Source organism: Aythya marila, assembly GCF_965140915.1.
Source record: "Aythya marila genome assembly, chromosome: 3".
NCBI lineage: Eukaryota > Metazoa > Chordata > Aves > Anseriformes > Anatidae > Aythya > Aythya marila.
This window is the reverse complement of record NC_139044.1, coordinates 11,095,732-11,117,544: the sequence shown is the minus strand read 5'-3', so window position 1 is coordinate 11,117,544 and position 21,813 is coordinate 11,095,732. Positions and strand designations below refer to the sequence as shown.

Genomic DNA, 21,813 nt, shown 5'->3' with positions numbered 1-21,813 from the left:
TGGGGAGGCCAGGCTCAGCAATTTCCTTTCACTGTCAGCAGAATAAAGATGACACAGAGCAGGAATTAAGACACTCTCTGAACAGCGGGGAGCATGGAGCCTCGGGCTCACAGACACCAATGGGGTAAAGCTGCTGGTCCCTTCTCAAGGGGTCCCCAGTGTGGCTGGAGGATGCCCAGGGACCAAGAGACACCCCTGACTCCCTGATCTCTAACTCAGACAAGAGCCCTGCACTGCCCGTGGAAGAGCCAGGCAGTTTGCATTGATTCGGGACAGAGCTCAGGGCACCAACCAATGCATAATGAAAAAAACAATGACTGCTTCAGGTCTTTTAGCATCTTCCGACGCTCAAAGACTCATCAGCAGTGCAGTTCAGTAGCAGGCCACTTAGCTTATCCTCTTCTCACACAAAGCTTTGTTTAACTTAGGTAACGGTAACTGCACAATTTTTCTTTCAATAACTTGCCTATTTAGAAGGCAGAGGAAAGGGCGTATTATCCATTCAGCCAGCTTTGATAATGCCCACCTTTTGAAACCACAGCCACAAACAATTTTCATGTAAAGCTTTTGAGGCTGATTGGTGAATTCAGTCAGACAAGCTCTTTCTGCCTGACAGTGCAGTAGCAGGGGTTATTTCAGCTATAATGGTCTAAGATAAATGCAGTTTTCCTAAATTAAAAGCATTTCACAGAACTGTGCCAATTCAGTTGCATGTCAGGATGGGAAAAAATCAAAACATTCTGTGAAGATAAAATGCAAGAGCTTGACTTCCTGTTTTCAATTTGCTTGATTTTCTACTTTTATATTTCATTTTCATGGAAAAAAATTTAAATTAGTTAGCATTGCATTGACAATAGCACAAATGAAGGGCTCTGGCATTAGTGAAATGAAATGATCTGGTAGGCCCAAAGAACATTTTAAACTCATTCTATGGATAATTTCAGATCTTCAACTGTCTGATTCAATTTTGAATTAAAAAAATAAAATCAAGCACCACAATTTCTCAGGAAACAGAATGTCTAGCTTCTGATCTGCAGCACTGCCAGACTCAGCAGAGAGGAAAGCAAACTGCCTGAAGTATAAAAACTTATCTAGCTTTTGATTAGAGTAAGTTTATTCCGTACACAAAGCTTGCACTGCCAGAAGACACATTGTACCATACATATTTTGCAAATAAAAAAGTAACAATAAGTTTTGTTGTTGTTTATTTGTTTTAAAAGAAAAACCACACTGTTAGCAATCCAAGGTGTTTCAGAAGCTATTCTGCATTATACCATGCAGTAGTGGTGCAGCTTATAGTATAACCAAAAGCTCCAGTTAGGAACCATATTGTAAACTCCAACATGAGAAATAAAAAGCTTCATGTTTTCCCTATAGATACTCCACTTTCTTGAGAATTATGAATAACTGAGTTTATGAAGGACATGGATGCAGATCATAACAAGTGCTTCCTGTCATCCCCAATTCCTAAACCAGGAGGAGCGAGCCTGCAGACCTTGTGGGTTTTTGAGACAGCCTTTCTGAATCATCTTGACACACCATGCCATCTTTTTCCACCTAAGACTTCTAAGAAGGCTGCGCCCTCTCCTGACAGTTTAGGACTTAGCAGTAGTGACTCATAAAGCTGGTTTGCTGTGGCTAACCAGTTTGGACCTTAGAGTTATCAAGACCAGTCCCACTTCAACTAAAACCTTTACTGCACTATGTAAAAGGGGCTTCGCACTGAGATGGATATCTCAAGATTACAGCGTTTTTTCATCATGTTGTCAGAATAGAAATAACACGGAAGTATAAGACAAAAAAGGGAAACAAGTTCAAAATGTTTGAAGATTTTTAGAACACTACTCTAGAACAGTCTTCAAATAACACAGTGTCTGTAATCCATGCAATTCTGTGAAGGAAACTTTCATGTGTTGAAAATATAACCTTGAATAGGGTTGTAACTCGTGGATTCCACTTCATAGAACAAATACATAACACGGCTAATGCTATTATAAAGAGTCAGTCTGCCTTCGTAAGCAAACGTAATCCCCTTCAACCGGCAAAGCTTACGCAGGAATGACTAAAAAAAAAAAAAAATCCCACACATCTTGTCAATCATTCACGCTATGCCTAAGTGAAGATCACCTTCACTTTTTCATGTAGGACACTTACCTCTCATCTGATCCTGCATTAAAGTTAAATGAATTTTACAGACTCACAACTGCATACTGATTAAAGCTTCTGATCCTAGAAACTACCAAACACCACCAAGAGAAGGAAATTTCCCTCTGGTCAAACTGGCAGGGACCATTTGGAAGGATTTTCTGCCTTTCTTTGTAACTTAGGATATGACTCACTTCCTCAAACCATCCGGGAATTTTACTTAACCATTTTCCTTCTATTCTAGGACCTAATTACTGACGCTGCTGATCTTTCTGGCTCTCTTCCTGTGGTACATGGTTGGGCTTGTGGCTTTTCCACACAAGAGCTTTGCATTTTAGGGTGCAGGGGCTCAGGTTGCTGCCTGGGTTGTTTAGAAGGCAGAGTGTTTATCCAATATGTTCATTCACATCATTGATGCCTCAGTTGTAGAAGATAATAATCAAATTAGCTCCTCTAATTATGTTATTTACAATATTGCCATAGGGGTGGGTAACACACACAGCCAATGACCATTATATAAACATGGCTGGTACAGGAAAAGATGCTCCATGGACTAACAGCACACTCTGAGGTATATTTTGGGGCTTTAGAACTTAATGGCTGTTGCCAGATATGGGAAGAAATTACCTAATTTGTCTGGTGCTTTACAACTAAGTATTTCACTTCTTTTAAAGATTTTTCTCTTCACCCATACAATTGTAAACCACGTTTTACACTGGGTGAAGGTCAAAGTTCTTTGATAGCTAAGTTTCCTACCTTCCAGTCCCATCATTGCTTCTCCTCCTGTCCTGCCAGGTCAGCACAAGCTTTACACTGCATTTCTCACACTAAGCTGGAAAAAAAAAACAAAACAGCCACCAGGTGGCGAAATGTAACACTCACCCAGCCTCATTAATAGTCGCTTATGATTATCTTAAGCTATTGTAACAGGACTCCTAATGTAATTGAAATATTGTATTAACAATATAATTTTCCCATGCTTCCCAGAGGCCTTATATGTCTTATTAAATTAGTAGATTAATTATAATTACTCTTAAAAAGCATTTGAGGCATTTTTATTCACAAACCCATCTCAAACACGAAGAGTCATATGTACAACCCTGCTTTAAGCCTTCCTCAGAAAAATTACTGTGTCTAAATATATGCTTAAGCCTCCATAGGAACAAAGTTTTATTATTACGCTTTGATTGCTATTTTATTATTGTAATTTGTCAGCATGTTGTAACCACTGTAGTGTTCAGTTTGCTACTGTCAAGGGATGTATATCAGGCTTCGCACATTATTTAAAAACCTCGTTTTGCATTTTAAAATACTTGGTGTTTGCAGTTTTGACAATACTTACCAATACAGTGTAAACAGGCATTAGGAAGGGAAAAAAAAGCATTTTTTAAAAAACAAACAGAAGTATGCATGTGGTATTTCTCATGATTTTTATTAGTGGTTTTGCTGTTAACATTCTTTCATCTATGAGGTCAAATCATTGTCTGCTTGTGCTCCTTGGGGAAAAGGGCACATAAAAAAAATATAACCACCACAGTATCTCCCTGTGTGCTTTCTTGACAGTCTTTCCACCCCTTTTGACTGAATTTGCACAGTAAACAAGTGAACTGAACCATAAAAATACAACCTTGAGAAACCCAGTTCAACTAAGGAAGATTTGACCAGAGTTGCACTTGAAACTAGCCTATGCACAGACCTTCTTTATGAAATGGAGACACTTATGAATCTCATTTCCCAGAAACAAATTTGTACCAAGCTACTTTTTGAAGGAGGCAACTCTGGCAGCCCCCAGTGCTTAGGAACTGAGGTTTCAGCTTGACACAGGCAGGCCCTCAGGGACTCCACGAGGATTAAGTGGTTTGTAAGCTCTGAAGTTCAAGAAGTTTGCCCCCTGGTCACGCAGAGACATAAAAGGTGGAATAGCGATCCTGCTGTCTGTTCCAGAGGTGGATTTGGAAACAGGATTGTGGGATCATACACATGGGATCAGACTACTTCCCCCTAAACTTCAAAGGGGCAAAATTTTGCAATCAACAATTTCCTATGCAGGAATGTTATCCTAACCCTCAAGAATTAGAAATGAAGCCACCTCATAACACAGGCAAAACCAAAATCTCTTCAAGAGATTTTGCGAAGAGATGCTCTGAGCCCTCACCGAGTCCTCACACCAGGGGCACCCATCCTCTGCAGCGCTGCTCCCACTGCGAAGCACTGTCCTCTCTCAGCTCTCCTCCTGCTACTTTCCTCGCTGAAACACTCCGACAGATTCTCCCCGATTCCTCAGCTCTATTTTGGGGGTTCTTTTTTTATGTTCCCACCGGTTTGCCGAACCTCTCCGCGGAGAAACTCCCTCACGGCCCCGAGCCCCCTCACCGCGGCAGCCGTGAGGGCAGGGCACGGCTCCTGACAGGATTCCCGGCTCCGCACCCGAGCAGCCTCCCTCAGGCTCCACCCTGCGCAGCCACAGGGCACCTCTTAAAAAAAATAAGACTTAAATCCCTCACATTCACTAGGTGAGAGCACGGAAAGCACCGCAACACGGGGCTCGCAGCTGCAGACCCCAGCCCGCTCCCTGAGGCACCAGAGGGGCTGTACGGACTGGGGGAGACCCAAGGGTCCGTGGAAGTTGCCCGACCGACTCGGGGTGCCGTTATGCGGAAATAACGGCCGCCAGGAGAAAAGAAAGAAAAAAAAAAAAGGAAAAAAAAAAAAATGCTGCCCTCACTCAACATGTCGGCCACGGCTTCACCTCCCTGCCAGCCGCTCCCCCGCCTCACCCCTCGTCCAAGATGGCCGCCCTGCCGCGGTAGGGGAGGCTTGCCAGCACTCAAGATGGCGGCCGCGCAGCAGCGCCGCCGTTTCCCTTAGCGGAGCAGCCGCCGCCACCGCAGCATCGCTCGCCCGCTCGTTTATTTATCCGCCTCGCCCGCCCCGGCGCTGCCCGCCTCTCCGGCCGCCGCTGGGAGCGACGGGGGCGGCGGCTGTGCGGGGCCAAGTGGGCGGTGGCAGCGGGGCAGGAGGCGGTGGCCGCCGGGAGGGGGCCGGGCTGCCGCGACGCGGTTCCTGTCGCCGTGACATGGGTTCCCCCTCGATGGCGGCTGCCGCGGGAGGCCTCAGATAACCGGCCGCGTCCCCTTTCCCCTTACCCCACCGCAGCCATGCCCGCCCGGGCCCCGCCGCCCCCCGCGCAGCCCTCAGGTAAGAGGCGGCGCCGCCGCCGCAGCCGCGATCCCCTCGCCCCGGCGGGTCGCCCAGTTTGGGGGGCGGCCGGTTTCCTCCGGGCCTCGGCCGGGGAAGGGCACCCCATACCCCGCGGCAGCGAGCGGGGGATCCCCGGGGCTTGTCCTGCCTCGCCCGGGCCCTGCGAGGGGATCTCCTCTCCGCCCTTCCTCCCTCCCTGCCTCCCTCCAGCCGCGCCCGGCGGAGGCTGAGGTGAAAATCCCCGCAGCGGCCAGGGGTCGGACCTCAGCCCTCGGCTTTGTCCCTTGGAGAGCCCCCCGGGGACGTGGGGACAGCCGGGCCCCAAGGGCCGGGCACGATCGTGAGGGGGCGGCTGAGGGCCGAGGGCTGGGGCCGCCCTGGGAGAGGGGGGCTCGGGGCGTGTGGTGCGGAGCCAGCGCTGGGGCTGGCCCCGGGGCTGGGTTTCTGCTGCTCTGCCTCGCCTCAGAGGGGCAGGAGCTGCGTTCAGGCGAAGATGACACTCCAAAAAAAAAGTTATGTGGTGGGTCGGGTGTTTTTCCTCAACATAACACCGTTCTGAAAATCAGCAGAAATGTTAAAGCGCGTATTAAGTGCTGAAAGGCATACTGAGCACTGATGCTTCAGTTTGTTGTTGTACGTGGCGACCCAACAAACCAAAATATTCTTCTTAGAGAAGAACAGTTTCTTAAACGAAGGGTTAAGCCCTAGCATTCCTTCAGAGTGTCACTGAGTTGGTGTCTTGGTGGTGGCAGCCCCTTTCGTCCAGCTTCAGCGCCCTGCACAGAAATCGAAACTTTAGGAAGTTTGCTGCTCCATTTGAAGTAAACATCTGCTCGTAAATGAACTGAGGTACCACAAAAAACTTCATTAACAGGACCTGTACCGCCTTGGTCACATAAGTTTTGTTCTCATGTGCGTTTTACAGCACGATGTTCTGCGTTAGAGCTGATTTCTTCAGCTGCTGAGTTCATGGCAAAGTGAGTTTGATGGAAGTTGGTTTTTTAACTGGGCTGGTCCTTAGAGGTTGAACGTAATTAAAAGTATTTCCTTCTTGTTTTATTCTCTGGACGTATGAACTAGACTCGGAAAACCAATTAGCCTACTTTAAGCCTAAAAACATTAGGTTGTATTGTCAGCGCAGACAGAAGTCTGTAGGCACGCTCATAATGCAGTTGGAGATGTATCTGGAGGAATAGCGTGTTAATTGGGAGAGCCAGGGGAAGAGCTGAAGTACCCATGACTGATAAGTTTATTTTATTTTATTTTTTCAGGAAATCTCTCTATCACGTAGGTGAAAATTAATAGCATAAACTTGAGGGTATGAGAATTGAAACTTAAATACGAATTAGCTGCATAGGAAAGAGGCTTCAGAAAACGTAATATGTTGTGGTGTTTCCTTTCCACATGATGTTTTGAATAAAATACATGTTGTGTGACCTTCTAAGGTCATGTGAAAGCATGACCTCTTCTTTTGACTTCCTTAATTTGTTTATAAGTAAACAATTGAAGGATCTCAGCCTGAATATAGCAATTTGTGCTATCCAGTTCTTCTGTTTATTTTTTTTTGCCATGATCATGGTTTCATTTAGCACAGGATTTCATAGATCTCTAAAAATTTAGACTTATTTGCAGTCAATTGTATTTCTTACATATTTATTTTGATTGAGGCAGCACGTGATTTCATGTTTGTAAGTAACCATCAAGAAATGCTTTACTAGCTTAAGTTAATGTCAGCATTTTAACACCCTAGTTGCATGAAAAACCCCTGAAACTCTTAAGCACTTTCAGAAGACTTGTCTTTCACAGTGGAAATAATAAACCAGCTTAGACAGACTTCAGCCAACTCTTTGCCCTTGCCTCTTGAAATATTCATAGAGCTCTCTGTACAGAAATGTACTGGTATCAGTTGGAAAACCAGTGGTAAAGAAACCTGTGCTAGATCTGGTTGTTTGCACGATACTCAGCAGCATAATCATCTTTCAGATACTCATTATCTTTTTCTACAGACTGTTCATTCCTTTCTGTGCTATTGTAGTGTCTGACAACTTAAACTATGTCTTTGTGAATGTTTTACTGCAATGACATGCTAACCTTTTCATGGGGATTCAAAATACTCATTTATGATTTTTCTGGATAGTCCTCTTTGGAAAAGTGCCTCTCTCAGATCCTACTCGTCGGTAGGTTTCACAGATTTTTACTTCAAGCTGCTCCTATGTACACACACACACACAAAAGTCTTGAAATGTGCCGTGTTTGAAAACTGACAGTCTCATTTCCAGCAGACTTTGTTCTGTGCTAATGTCTGTAGCAATTAAAGTTTTGGATTGACACTGCAAGGAATGTTTCTGTATGGGCACCAATTGCAAGGTGAGTTAACGAGTCTTTTTCTGTAAGGGAAGTAATTTGTGTTCGTGTTCTTTTTCTTTAAAAAATCCAAGAGTCATTTGGAAGAACCACAAGGAAGGGAAATCTTCACCTACCTTTAGTATGTTTGAAAGTAGGTACTGGGGAAAGGAAACATGAAGCCTCGGGGTCATATGTCTGTTGAAAGATGATGCAAAATAGATCCTATTCTTTGCAGTATTAGGTGTCCCTCGTTTATTGTGAATGTTTCTTAATATTCTTAGTACGGCAGTGTCTGTGGGTGGGATAAATGCTGAATAATGTCAGTGAGTTCTTGATAAGTGTGTTTAACTTCCTTTGGTCAGGTACATTTTTGCTTTGTTTTTCTCACCTACTCCTTTGCACATTGAAGAAAATACTAGTTCACTTAAAAGCAAGCGAGAGTTTGCAGTAATGGAGGGAAAAACTACAGTTGTTTTGCTTGTGCTAGCATATTTCCTCTGGCGAGCTTTGTGAGACCCTTTCCTTTAAGAATGCACCTCGAGGCAGTTGTAGTCTGCTCTTTACTTTAGTGTACGTGAGCTTTGAGTGCACTGGAGAACATATTGCTCTGTAAATAAACCTCTAAGAAGAGCTGACCTTAGGTAATTTAGTTCTAATACTTTCTAATCCAGCACCTTTTCATCTTAATTTAGAACAGGTTCCCAAATAACATGTTTCAGGGTAACACCCCCAAATGCATTTTCTCGCAGAGTTGAACGCTGCTGTAAAATGAATTGAAGAAATGTTAAGAATGAAAGCATCCTGGTTATGCATTCCTTACGCAATCTCTCGCTTCATGCATTGTTTGGATGTGTGCAGTAGGTTACGCACAAATGCAGTGTTCCCACAGAGCCAGATCTTAAACCTGGTTGACTTTCCCAGCCAAGCGTGTTTGCCTACATGAGTTTAAAACCGTGCTTGTTCTTATAACATCTTCCCCAACGCCTGTGCACAGATTTAGGTACGCTGTCTTTATCTGCAGCTGTTGAAGCCAGTCAGTTGATTTGCAGTGAAAACATTAGGTTTGTTTTGCTCGTAGCAATTCTGTAAAAATAACCGGGTCTTTTTGTTTTGGGGAAGTGATGCTATTCTCGGTTAAGAGGAGAGTCATGAACAAACACAACGTTCAGGTTCGTGTTTTTCAGATGTTCCTTGCATTCCACGGCTGAGCATAAATGGAATATGGAGAAGCGAAACAGTGCAGCTAGTGAAGGCATGCGTTTGACTGCTTCTGTATAATCTGACAAGTAAGATTTAAAGGAAGATATCTCAGAGCTAGTTCCATTTCCCATTTGTGCCACCTAACTTAGTCTTCTCGTATGCGATGAGAGGGAGAAAAGCAGTGGCAAAGAGGTTTGGATCTTATATAGGGTGAGTTGTCTGAGGATGCCTTGTGTTTACTGCCAGCTTGGGGAGGACAGGAAGCCTGAGATAAGTGCCTGAGTCCTGCTGGAAGGAAGCCTCCTGAGTTTTGTTACTTTAAAGTTGCTTTTACATTCAACACTTCCTCATAGAAGGTGTCTGGCGTATGCGGTGTTTGTTGAAACCACCATAATGTACAATTGTATTGATTAATGCCAAACGTTGCGTAATGAGAAACAAGGCTTATATTTAGACACATGGGCTGTATCGGAGCTGGGGAACATTGCTTGGACGTACATAACTTGAGGAAAACAAAAACTGTGTCCTGAAACTCCTGCTTTGTGTAATGGACCTTCTGGCCCTAACAGCATTAGATTCAAAATCGAAAGCATTGATTTCTGGAGGCTTTATGAAGTAAACATTTTCTTTCTGTATTTTGTTTGCTGGTAAGCTATTCCAAAAGGAAAAGTAAACTTAATAAACTAATTTAGGAACATATTGACTGCAGCTTGGACAATGACTCTTTTTGGATTGGATTTTAGTTGTAGGGATATTGTTTTAACAGGCAGACTTCTCACATTTACAATGACCCTTCTAGAAATGAGTTTTCAGGTGCAGTACAGAAGGACCATAAATCCATTTTCCATTGTTAATAAGCCAGTGGAAAGGCAAAGTTATAATGGGGGACATTACTGGAAGCCAACATTTTGCTGTAACGAGGAGTCTAAATCTGGTCCTTACTAAGACATTTTGGATTAGTTTGAGGAATTCCCTTGCAGTGAAGAGCTGAGTGTTCTTGGAAAGAACAGCTACTAGCAGCTAATGACTTGAATCCACCTCCTTGCCATTGCAAGCTTTTTGCTGCAAGGCATTTCAGTAACCTTGTAGTTCCTATCGGGGAGATCTTGATCATGCCATCCCTGGTTAGTTTAAGTTTCTTTATGGGTTGTGATGGGTTGCTTAACTCAGCTTTGCTTTCAGAATAATCTGTTACTGAGAAGTTACTCATTGTTTTGCTAATGTTCTCCTTAAAGGAAGCGTTCTAACCCATAACATTTTGTTTGATTGATTTTGTATCTCAATTATTTCTTTACCTAGCAGTGTTCCTGGTGGCTTCCCAGTGTTTTAGGTCTTATATAAGAACCAAACATGCTATTTTAAGTTCTGCCTTAGAAGATGCGCAGACAAGGAGCTGCGTGTAACTGCTTTTGCTTGTTGTAATTACATTCTTCTCTTTGCTGCCGTGTCTTTGTTAGATTTGCTATGGCTCTGCAAAAAGGTAATGAACAAGGATGCGGTCCACGTATGAGGAAAGCAGATGCCGTTCCGTATTTACTACAAGCAAATAATGAGATACCCTGGTTTGATAGTCAGTGTTTTAGAAACCTAATTAGTGATGAGGTACATGTAAAAGTAGGGTATGAATTTTGTCCTTCTGAATCCTTGCACTATCAAAACTTGAATCAAGTACTACTCTAATATTTTCCATCATTACAGTTTTTTTTTTCTCTTCTATTGTGTATTTCAGATTAACTCGTTATGTGCTTAAGTGCTTGTGACATTAGAAAAAAAATGATTTAAAACCAAGAATAGCTGCAATAGGATTGAATCGGACCAAATTAATCAGTATCATTTTTTTCTTTAAAGTAAAATGGCAATACGCACCATAAGTGTACCGATGAATTACATTTATAGTGCGACTTTAACAGTGGTATAATGTCTACTGGAGTGGAATTTGTTTGTGAAATTCCTTCATAACGAATATCAAAATACGGATATAAAGAAACAGTCAGAAGCAAGAACTAGTGCTTTTATCAGCTGTGCTTTTTTGTTGTTGTTGTTTTTGTTTTTAATACCAAGCAAAGGGTTGCAGAAAATGGCATCTGGAAGAGAAAACAATTCTGTGATACATTTTTCAGAAAAATGTTGGGCAAACTGCATGTCATGACAAATTGATGGCAATCCATTATCACTCTAATAATACAAACTATCTTTATTATGATTCAGAAAAACTTGCTGACACTTGTCAACATAAAGCTGTGATTGGGAATAAATTAATCCAGCCTAAACTGGAACGCTGAAACGCGTTCTGATTCTTCGCTTCAAGCTCTGCTGCCAGAAATCTGGGTTATTACAAACCGTAGAAACGTAGCTGCTCCATTATGTGCAGGTAAAAACTGTTATAGTTTCCCTCAAAGAAGAATCCTGACTACATAGCATGCTGAGAACTTGGTGGTTTCCATTTGTTTAAAAATTATATTTTTTTCCAGAGCATTTAAATGAGCAGATAGATGGTAAAGTGCATGTTAACCTCTTAGCAGGCTTTGAAATTTGGGAGCCAATTCCCTCTTAAATACGAGGAAGATAAGTAACGTGCATCTCAGGCATGGATTTTTCTCAAATTCTACTTCCTGAGTACAATCACATTTTACAAGTGAAGGGGTTAATCGCTTGAAATACGGGTTTGCAAGATGATGGAGCCTCACAGCGTGACTGGCAGGGTATGTCTGAGCTGGGTGGAGAGTGCTGCACTACAAAAGATGAAGCCGCAGTTCCAGCTCGGAGCCCCCATTTGAGATGCCAGACAAAGCAGGGATTAACTAAAGGAATTAATGAACAAAGTTGTTGTTCTGGTAGCCCGGTGGCTTTTCACCAAGTTAATGTTCCAGTGAAGGATAATGAATTGGGTTCAATGGTTTGTGGTTGGCAGGTGGAGCGCTTTTGAAAGTCAAGAAAGGGGTTCATAATGAAATCCTTGCTGAAGGAAAGAGCATGAAGGCTCAAAATTCCCATGCTTTTTTATGTTGTAAGGTGAACTGGGAGTATGTTAAAAATTTATCAGTGATTAGTCCAAGGGCGGGGAAAGACTGATAAACATTTAAACAATTTCCTTCCGATAACCACTTAGTATGACGGTCTTCTGAGTTCTGTAAACAACAATTAAATCGTATTAACATATACACAGTACAGTTTCATACATTTTGGAGTTCTTTAACATGGACTTTTAAAATGCATCTGTAACATGGATTTGTAAAACGCAGTGGTGCGTTTCCATCCTTGGAAATAGATGACTTTCCAAAAAAAATTGATAAATGAGCCCATACAAATGATTATGCAATTAGATCATATGGGCTAAACTGATTAAACTAATTCAAGATGAGGATTTGAGAATCTGATCACAGCTTTGATAGTTAACTACAATTAATGTTCCTCGCAGATCCTGTTTTGGCAACTGTTCCTAAAGCGTATCTGGAGCAGAGCATTGTGCTGTGGGACTGCTGTTGTGTAAATGATCCCTGTGATGTTTTAAAAGTGCTTTGAAATAAAAAATTGAAGGAAGTTTCTTCCCTATGGCAGAAGTTGCAGGGGAGAAAATGTTTAGATGATCGGAAGTCTTCGTGCAAATTTGATTGGGGTTTGGCAGTCCGGTTCAGCCCCAGGTTACCTTTGTTCTGTTCTTCCTCGCCTACATTTTTTATGGTAACTGGGGGGGGAAAACAGTCTTGGAGGTAAATTCCCTGCAGCAGTGATGCTTGCTGCCCCCATGTTACTCATTTTGTTTTCTGAATGCTGCGTATTATTTTATTTTTTCAGTCACTCTGCCCCTAAGAAGTTTCTGAACTCTGTTTTATTTCTGGGTGAGATTACGATAACTATAGCCTTCTGTCTGCTTCTTTATCATTTACTGCATTATTTTTGTGATAATAGGCACCTTGTGGAAGTACATCCAGTGCAGGCTAAGAAATAATTTTCGTGGGCATTTTTCGCATGAGATCTTGTGATGTCAGGTGGCGGAGCAGTAACTAATGCAGAGTTGAATGTGATTTTTTTCAAATAACTCAAGTGAGAAGCAGCTTCTACATGCCTAGAAATGTAAAAAAATTTTTCTCTAAAAAAGCATGCTTGCGGTGAAACAAGTTCAGACAAACTATCTGTTTAAGGGGAAAGTGCAGAAGGACTTCTTCAAGGCCTCTGATTCATAGTTTTGGGACACATCTTTGAGCTACAGATTAAAAAAAAAAAAAGAAATTGAACTTCTGTTATTAGTTCAGACCTCATTGTTAAGTCTGACTTCTTAATTTAAATAATATCGGTCTGTGTCCTGCATAATTTAGGAGGTTCCTCAGCGTTCTCCCTAATTGTGATCCACAAAGCCCCAGTAATGCAGGTGGGCCACCGAGCTCATAATGCTTCCTCGCCAAGTGCAAGAGATGCAGCTGACCAAAGTACCTGCTGAGATTTGGGAAATCATTAATTTTGATGTCATTGTCTAAGTGCAGAGCTGTAAGTTCTTATATTTGCTAGATGGAAGCAAATCTGACGTTGCTTTTGTTGTGTGCTTTCCTTCTCAGGGCTTCTCATCAGTAAAAATAAGGCTCTTGGGATAGGGGCTGCTGCTCTGTCTAGATTTATCTCCTTTCTACTTGAATATATTTGCTTTTGTGATGTGATTGTTCTAAAACTGCTTCAAAAGAAGAAAAACCTGATATGTATTCATTTGGGGTTTTTAACACATCTGTTACTTTTGTGTTAAGCTTGGTCTTTAGTACTCGTCCTGCATTGAGAACTTCAAGACTGGGTCTTGTGGACTTCAGAAATGGGTGTTTCACAATCAAACGTGTGAGCTTCCTAGATTGTGGCAGTGTACAAGCATTACTTACTTACTTTCTTAAGCATTTGATGTTTTCTAGGCTACCAGTTTGAGAGTAGCTGAAATACTTGGGGATTTTATTTGGGTTTCTGCTTCAAATTTTTCTGGAATTAGTTGCATACTTCTTTACTTTCCAGGCTGTGGAACACTCATTTTCTATTTTAAAATCCTTTCTGTCTTAAAAATAGCTTTAGAGATGTCTTTTGGAGTGCATCTCTGCCAAATAAAGAAGAAAACATCTAATGACATGATAAAATGCAGTGTTGAGGCTGCAGTGGCTTTAATGATAGTGTTTGGTCGTGGTGATGGAGCTGCTTATCCCACCCTCCAGCTTTGTTAGCTTTTTTTCCTGTTTGTTTGGGTGGGTTTTGGTAGGACTCTTGTCTTTATCTTCCTTCTTTCCAGCCATTTCCTAGCTTCTCTTCAAGCTCCTTTTTCTTTTTGGTTTATATCTAGCCAGTGCCATCCTTGAAATAGTGTTGAGGGTGGGTTTTTTTGTTCCAAAAAATGGGTTTCTTGCCTTTACATCTCTTCAGCTTTTGTCACATGGGGTAAGATGATAAATACCGTGTCAACTGAATTTTCCAAAGAGGTGTAAACACTCCTGTTAAATTCCAGGAGGTTTAATAATAAATTTGTGCTGTTGCCTGATGAGATTAAACTGGAAATTCATGGACTCAGATTTAGTTACAAAGAGTTAACCAAATAAATAACCAAATAAATTACTTTTGTTTGTTTGTTTGTTTTCCTTTCCCATTTCCAGGGCCAGTAGCAGGAATTGGTGAGGGGGTGAATCCCATTTCAAAGGATGCTGCTTTCTCTGTCCTTTCCCGTTAGTGTCCGTGTGTTTCTGAAGAGCTGTGGGTTTGTGACTCTGGGAATCATGAAGTCCTGACCCAGGGCTGTGGGGTTTAAGCAGCTCCCCTGTAGCTTTGAAGAGTGCTTTCCCCAGGGTACGATGCCTTGGGATGAGCACAGCTCGTGTATAGCAGATAAACATCTATCTACCTAACCAGTCTTTTTATTTTTATTATTATTTTTATTTTTCCTACAAAAGTGCAACCAGCAGGACTGCTCTGAGAGTCACAAAGAAGAAATGCTGTTATCGTAGGTAGTGGATTGGAAGCCCAGAAGCTTGCAAAGTAAACAGGTTGGCGAAATGTCAATGTGAGCTCAAAGTCATACTCCACAGACACCTCAGAAAGGATCTTTCACGTTCATGGATGACATTAAGCAGCAGTTGCTAGACCTTGATGTAAAATGGGGAGAGTGCTTTTGGCCGCTGAAGCCTCTGAGGCAGGAGAGTGAAGCTGCTCTCTGCAATACCTTGCTAAGCAGCTGGTGCTGAGTAAGCCTATGTGGGAGCTTGTTGACAACTTCATTCTAAACAACATTTCTCTGCAGTCTTCAGTTTTCATGTGATGTTACAAATTACTTCTTGGTTTCACTTTGATAAGCAGCCTATTCTTTTATAGCTGCAAAATATATCCTTTAAAAAAGTTGGAGATCTGTTAGTCACCTGAAAGATCTCAGACTTTCCTGGTAAATACGATGAGCTGTTTGGCTCAAGAGCTGTGGTATGTTGTGCTTGAAAAGAGCTGCAGAGCTTCATTTGTTGATGTTGTACCCTCTGTGTGATACTGTTTAGGATCACGTACAAAGTGCTTTGCCAAGTGCTTTGGAGTTAAGGATCCTTGTTTTGGTTTCGTTTCAAAACTCAGAAAGTCTGCACTTATTGTAGTAATTAGAAATTCAACTATTTGCTAATGTATGTAGGTGGTTTCCAATTTTCTCTCTTTCTGCAGGTAACACTTAGTATGTTACAGGTTATTGGTAGACAAATGACATTTCCAATGGAAAGAGCCCAGTTATAGCTCTCCCTTTAAGGATTGTAAGGTACCAACTGGTTAGGTGATGTGTACAGCTGTGAATATATAAACAACACTAGCTAATGGTTCATTAATCACATGCAATAGTGGAAAAAAATAGACCATTTTTGGTGTTGGTGGGAATTCTCAATCCATACCTTGATTGTTGCTTTAATAGTTTGCAATGTTAAAATTGTGTCCTTAATCTGGTTCTATCTAGGCCATGGGAGCGCTTTCGTACTTTTTTTTTTTTTTTCCCTGTGATTTAGTGATTTGTGTTTAAGTATTTCATGGATAATCTTGCACCATTCTGCTTTTGAGAATAAGCTTTGACGGAGAAGTTTGTTTTGCTTCTAGGCTTTGAAGGTGCTTGTCGTGGCCTTTCCCAACTGGAGGCTTGCAGGCCAGAAGCAGGCTGGCAGCAGCAGCGTTACAGGGAGACAGCACGCTTTGGCTTGGAGTTAGGAAATCCAACGAACAGGGAGATGGGACAGAAACCCAGGAATTGGTAGAGACTTACATTGCAGGACAGCAGATCACAGCTAGCAATTATAACTGTAACTTCTTCCACCACTCCTTTACCATTTCAAAGCATAAGGAAGCATCTTTACAAGTTTTTGGAGCTGCTGTCTTAACGTACACGACTGATTGTCCATCAAGTGGCTTAATTTCTGTGGCACAGTCAGGTGAGGGGCACAGCTGAGTGCGGGACAAGGCAGGCCTGGCTGTTTGTAAGGGTAACTGGCTATTTCATGAACTCCTGGTGACAGGACGCTGGGAACTGGTGGGTTAAAACTCGATTTAGTTGCGTCGGTGTGTTGCACGACAGCTCAAGACAATTGTGTTTTGTGTTCTGGCATTTCAGCACCGTCTGCTGAGAAATGTGATCGTGGAGTACTTGACAAGAGACTCGAACTGTCCCCAGTAGATTGTGACTTCTAAAACAGAATAATTGGTTATAAAATGGGTTTGGAAAACTCTTGGTCCTGCCTTTATAATCTGCCCTGGGTGCTACATCCAGTGCAACTGCTGCTGAAAGTTACTTGTCACAGGCTTTAGCTGAGACTGCTGTTGTGTGTTTTTGTTTTTATTTTGTTTGTTTTTTTTTGCCAGGCTTCTGATGTAAACCTTGCCTGGTTTCCTGGTAGAGAAAGAAAACACTATTTCAGGGTATTGAAAGTTATGGGCAAACATTCTGCAGGCATTTTATATGGTGGTGTTTTATGTTCCTTTTTCATCTAATATCGACATTGACCTATACATCCACTTCTAAAATGTGAAAGAGTGAAAAATAAAATGTGAAGGAAGGCGAGGTAGCCAAATTCTAATATACTTCTCTCTTTTGCCTTTATAGAAATATATTAACTTTGAAGTGGAACTAAACAATGGAACCAGACATCATTCGAATGTATTCCTCATCCCCTCCGCCACTAGACAATGGAGCTGATGACGACGATGAAGATGAATTTGGGGAATTTGGAGGCTTTTCTGGTGTAAGCACTGCTGGTGTAGCTTTTGCAGATTTTGATACTCCAGACTACGGTCATCCAAAGGAGGAGTTTATACCCACAAATCATTTTATCCCCCTTCATGATTACTCTGACAATGTAGCTAGCATTGCAACTTTCACATCTGTTAAAAATGTTAAGGACTGCATTGCAGAGCTTCCTACTCCTACTAAGGAACTTTCTGATATGTCAGCTACTAGTACCAGCAAAGAAAAATCTAAGTTTAGAACTTCAGGTCCCGCTTTTGATGTAAGTTTAGAAGATGTAAACAGAAGAGGGGAGCGAAGAGAGAACGCTGGGAAATCAGAGAGTTTTTCTTCTGATGTCGTTAGAACTGATACAGCAGTTGAAAGCCAGGATGAGCAAATAGATGCTTGTAATGGTGAGAAACTTCCATGTCTAGAGATTCTAACAAACGGATTTGCAGCATCGGACCCTGTAAATCCTCAGGGAACAGAAGATCTAGACGGCATCAGTGACACAAAGGGACTAAAAACTATTAGCACCCATAGTACTGAGCTAAGCTTGAACTCGATGCCTAGCTCGGGTGAAGGCTTTGCAGATTTTGCTACGTTTTCAAACAAAAAACCAATCCATTTAGAGGGAACAGGGCCTACAATATGCAGTGTTCTTAACGAAAGAGACTCTCTGAGCATTCAGGAAAACAACAGAATAAACAGAGTAACTCATACTGCAGAAGAGACTTGCGTTGCAGAAGCTAGCTGTGAACAGGGTTCCTCAGCACTGGAAGATAATGAATTCACAATTTTTAGTACGTCTCAAACAACTGGAAGTTCAATATGCACTACTGAAAACGGAGAAAACAATGGGAGAAGAAAACAACACGACACAGAGAATGGCAGAGGTTTTTCTCAGCCCGACGACTTTTCAGGATCAGAGGACATCAAAGCTGATGAGATCCAAAGCCTAAGCAGTGATCTTGCAGGAGAAGACGTGGGTGATCCTGAAGATGTTAAGAATGGTGGAAGTGGTACTGAAGTTGTAGCTTGCCGTGACGCACATGACGACGACTTTGGTGACTTTGGCTCAGTCAGCAGTGCATCTCCCACTTTCCTTAATGCTCAAGAATCAGTAAATGCTCCGGCTTTAGAAGGAACTTCTGAGCAGCCTGCACATATTAGCAAACCTAATGATGCATTTGGTGAATTCAGGGACACAAGTACTGTTTCTCAGCTGCCAGCAACGTTGGATCAAGCTGAACCAAATCAGACTGCTGACACTTTAGAATGTAACGCTACCAGTAACATTTCTGGCGTAGACTCCCAGCATACTGTTGAGGTAGAAAATGGTGATGATAGTGAGTTTGGAGACTTTGATTCAGTGCCAAAACCTCAAGATGAGAGTGTTGCTTTTCAGGACTCCGATGACTTTGCGGACTTCAGTTCAGCAGGTTGTAACCAGGCTACTGATTGGAATGCTTTTGAAGATGAACAAAAAGACAGCTGTTCTTGGGCTGCCTTTGGAGAGGAGCAGGCTGGTGAATCTCATCACAGAAAAGAGACGTGGCAGTCACATAGGACAGATGCATCGGCGAGGATTGATGGCCCAGTATTACACAAGACTGACAGTTTTGCTTTAGCATCTTTCCAAGGACCTACCAGTAAGCAATCTCAAGAGCCAGCACCTTCAGCTCAGGTAAAGGTGTTCTTGATTTTGCTTGCTCAGTATTGTTCTGCTCTTGTGCATGCAGCTCTTCCTGGTTCCTGCTTCTGCATACGACAGATGTTTGGACAGTCCTTGTTTGACTTGTGGGAGAGATTTAATTTGGTGGGTGAGAAAGGCTGGTATGAGATACTATGCTGTATTTGCATCTTTTCTCTTTGGCGCTGTTATTTCCTGCAGAAAAATGAGCAGGGTATGTGGGAATTTGTATGCATTTGTTCTGAAAATTATATGTGGCACTTTACATAAACTGATCAAAGGAATGAGCCATCATAAGCATTTCAGAGCCTGTGATGGTTCTTCCTTTGCTTCGTAGTTTACAGCCTTTTCGGGGGCACTCTGATGTTGCCTTTTCATTAAATAGGCATGAGGTAGGTGACTGGAAGCTGGAGCTACTGGTTCCCCAATTTTTTCAGCACCATTCTCCACCGTGTTATCAAAAATCTGATTACAAATGGTGACTCAGTTTGTAAATAGCTGCACTCATTCACTTAGACTGCGATCGGGAGATGTCTGACATTGCAAGCAGGCACTGCTGCAGTTTGTTTCGAAACTGTCACTGACCTTATCATAAAATACGGCCTCTGGAGCTCCGTCCCTCCTATCCTAACTCCTGGTTAGTTCAAAATAAGTCTCTGTTAAACATCACTTATGGCAAGCTCCACATTATAGCTGCATTGCAAATACTGGACTGATGATTTCTTGCTGCTGCTGCTGTGTCTAAATGGGAGTTTTCTGGAGGGTAAAGTAGACAAGATCGTTTCTCACTCCCTCGGTTTTCTGCCTTTGTTGCTAAGTATGTATTAATTCCTAAATAATTCCTTCCTAGGTCTTTTTGCTAGTCATCTGTGAGATCTGTGCCTGTTCATACATAGATACATTTTTTTAATAAGTATTCAATACTGCTCTTACAAAACTCAGAGCAATTTGGCTTTAAAATTCCCTTCAGTGCTGCTTTTCAATCATGTCATCCTGTGTGAGTCGGTTAGAGCACGCTAAGGGCGTTAGTGGTGATATGTATCTAAAAGCTTTGGCTTTTCTCTTCCAAGAAAAGGAAATGAGGTAAGCCCTTTCTTCCAGGACCTGGTGCAGGCTCGGTGACAGCTGACCTCTTTCCGTTTCCTACCAGTGGCAGATGAAAAGGGTTTCCAGCAGAAAGTTGTGCCAGTCAGAGCTTCGCAAGCACCAGCCTGTAGGAGGGAGCTTTTGAGGCTTAGCATTGACTTCTGGTCACATTAAACGGCATGAGCCTCAGCTCCTGATGCTTCCTGCATCCTGTTATGTTCAGTGACTAACACCCCAAATTTCAAATGGACTTTGTGAGACCAAAAAAGGATCTCAAGTGAACCTGCAGATGGATTTCTCTGCCTATGCAAAACCTTACTCAGTTGCTGGGGGTTATCTCACTGTGCAGGTCCGTTTCTCAAGACAAAAGCACAAATCTCTTGTTACCTGCTCTGTTGTCCATCCACCTGTGAAATCGGAGAGTACCTAGGTCAGTAGTGCAATTAATCTAAATTGTTTCTGTTTCCCCTTGGAAGAGGCTGTCCAGAATCTGACAAAGGAATAGGGTGGGGAGATGATTCCAGTTAGATCATCCCGTTTTCCATTAAATCATGTTTTTTAGGGCAGACAGAAAGTGCCAGATGTTTATTTTTGCTTTGAAATTTCATCAAAAAATATGGAAAATTCTACTGAAAACAGTTTCTGAATGTTGATGTTTATAAAAGCAGAATTTTCAGAGGTTTGGTAACATTTTCTCCCCCTCCCCAAGCCTGTGTTAGGCACAGATGAGCTCAGTTACAGTGGAAGTTCCTGGGTGTTCTGTGGGAAGGTCGTGCAGTAGATTGCTTGGATTGGAAGCCAAGTTGTAAAACCTAAAGATTTTTTTTTTCATTCCTTTTCTTTAAACTTCAGTCAGCTGTGACTGCAGACAGAGTGATTTTCTGCCTTTCCTGCCAGTGAGGAAGCACAACCCCGTGCTTGTTGTTCTGCACCAACAAGCTGCAGAGGAAGTTGAGCTGGCGAAGGTCTGTTTTGCAACAGTTCCTCAGCCTTGCAGTAAATGGTAGTTGCTACATTTTTTTTTTTCAATTAACTCTTAAAAGCAACAGTTACACAGCCTGATAACAAACTTTGTGTTCTGCAGGAATTCTTAAAGTGTTCAAAAGACTTCTCCAAACCTGTATTTCTATCTAATGTCTTTCTATATTTAAAAATGCTTTGTTTTAATCTTAAATAGTAACTCTGGTTTGAATCCAGGGAGCCACAGTTTAGCGTTTGCAACTAGAAACGCCGTCTTGTACGTTCTAGACATTGAGATTAGTCAGGTCATCACCAGCCTGCAAACAGCTCCAGTACTCGGAGTGCAGGATATTCGAGAAATGGAACAGATTTTCATCACTTTCCTTACTTTCAATTAAGAGATGCCGTTGAGGTCAAGCCACAAAACGCAGCATGTTCAAGTGTGTGCTGAGAGAGAGCGCTGCTGCATGTGCTAGACACCTGAGATAGAAGTGGTAACTGAAACTTTGGCGTGGGTGAACTGGGATCACTTACAAGGTACAGCGTACACTTAATCTGCAGTGTTGAGGCTACAAGAGTCACCGTGGTGTGGTAGTACAATAATTTTGGATGGTGTATAAACAGAATGACCCTGACATAATTCTTTACAAAAAAAAACTGAGAAAGGATACTTAGCCAGCAGCATTGCTGTTTCAACGTGGAAATGATGTGTACAACGACTTTCATCCTTCCAGAATGTAGCACGACAGGAAAGTTATTTACCGGTAGTTCAAGTTCCCTCGCCACCAGTCTCTGCATATTTTCCTTTCTGTTTACCTGTTGCTGTTTTTCTGGATGTGAAGGAGACAGCAAAATGTCATGTTTTCTGAATGTGGTCTTGAAAACGTATGTGTCAGGCAAGCTGCTTGAAAACCTGTTTGGTTTAATGTTTATTAAGATTAGACCTGACTTGAATTCAAGCAATTAATCAATTTTACAAAATACA

General features: G+C 42.2%; 1 protein-coding gene across 3 annotated transcripts in view; it reads left to right on the top strand.

Annotated features, from left to right (window-relative positions):
* The first annotated feature begins 4,979 nt into the window (after nucleotides 1–4,979).
* AFTPH (aftiphilin) overlaps nucleotides 4,980–21,813 on the top strand; it is a 47,047-nt gene continuing 30,213 nt past the window's right edge. For 2 of the 3 annotated variants that reach the window (XM_082755518.1, XM_082755517.1), the window contains exons 1-2: nucleotides 4,984–5,343; nucleotides 16,967–18,776. In XM_082755518.1, coding sequence (XP_082611644.1) covers nucleotides 16,998–18,776 — 1,779 coding nt within the window. In that variant the 5' untranslated portion in view covers nucleotides 4,984–5,343; nucleotides 16,967–16,997. Of the gene's footprint in view, nucleotides 5,344–16,966; nucleotides 18,777–21,813 lie in introns of all 3 variants that reach the window. The other variant, XR_014317072.1, reaches the window with a different exon arrangement.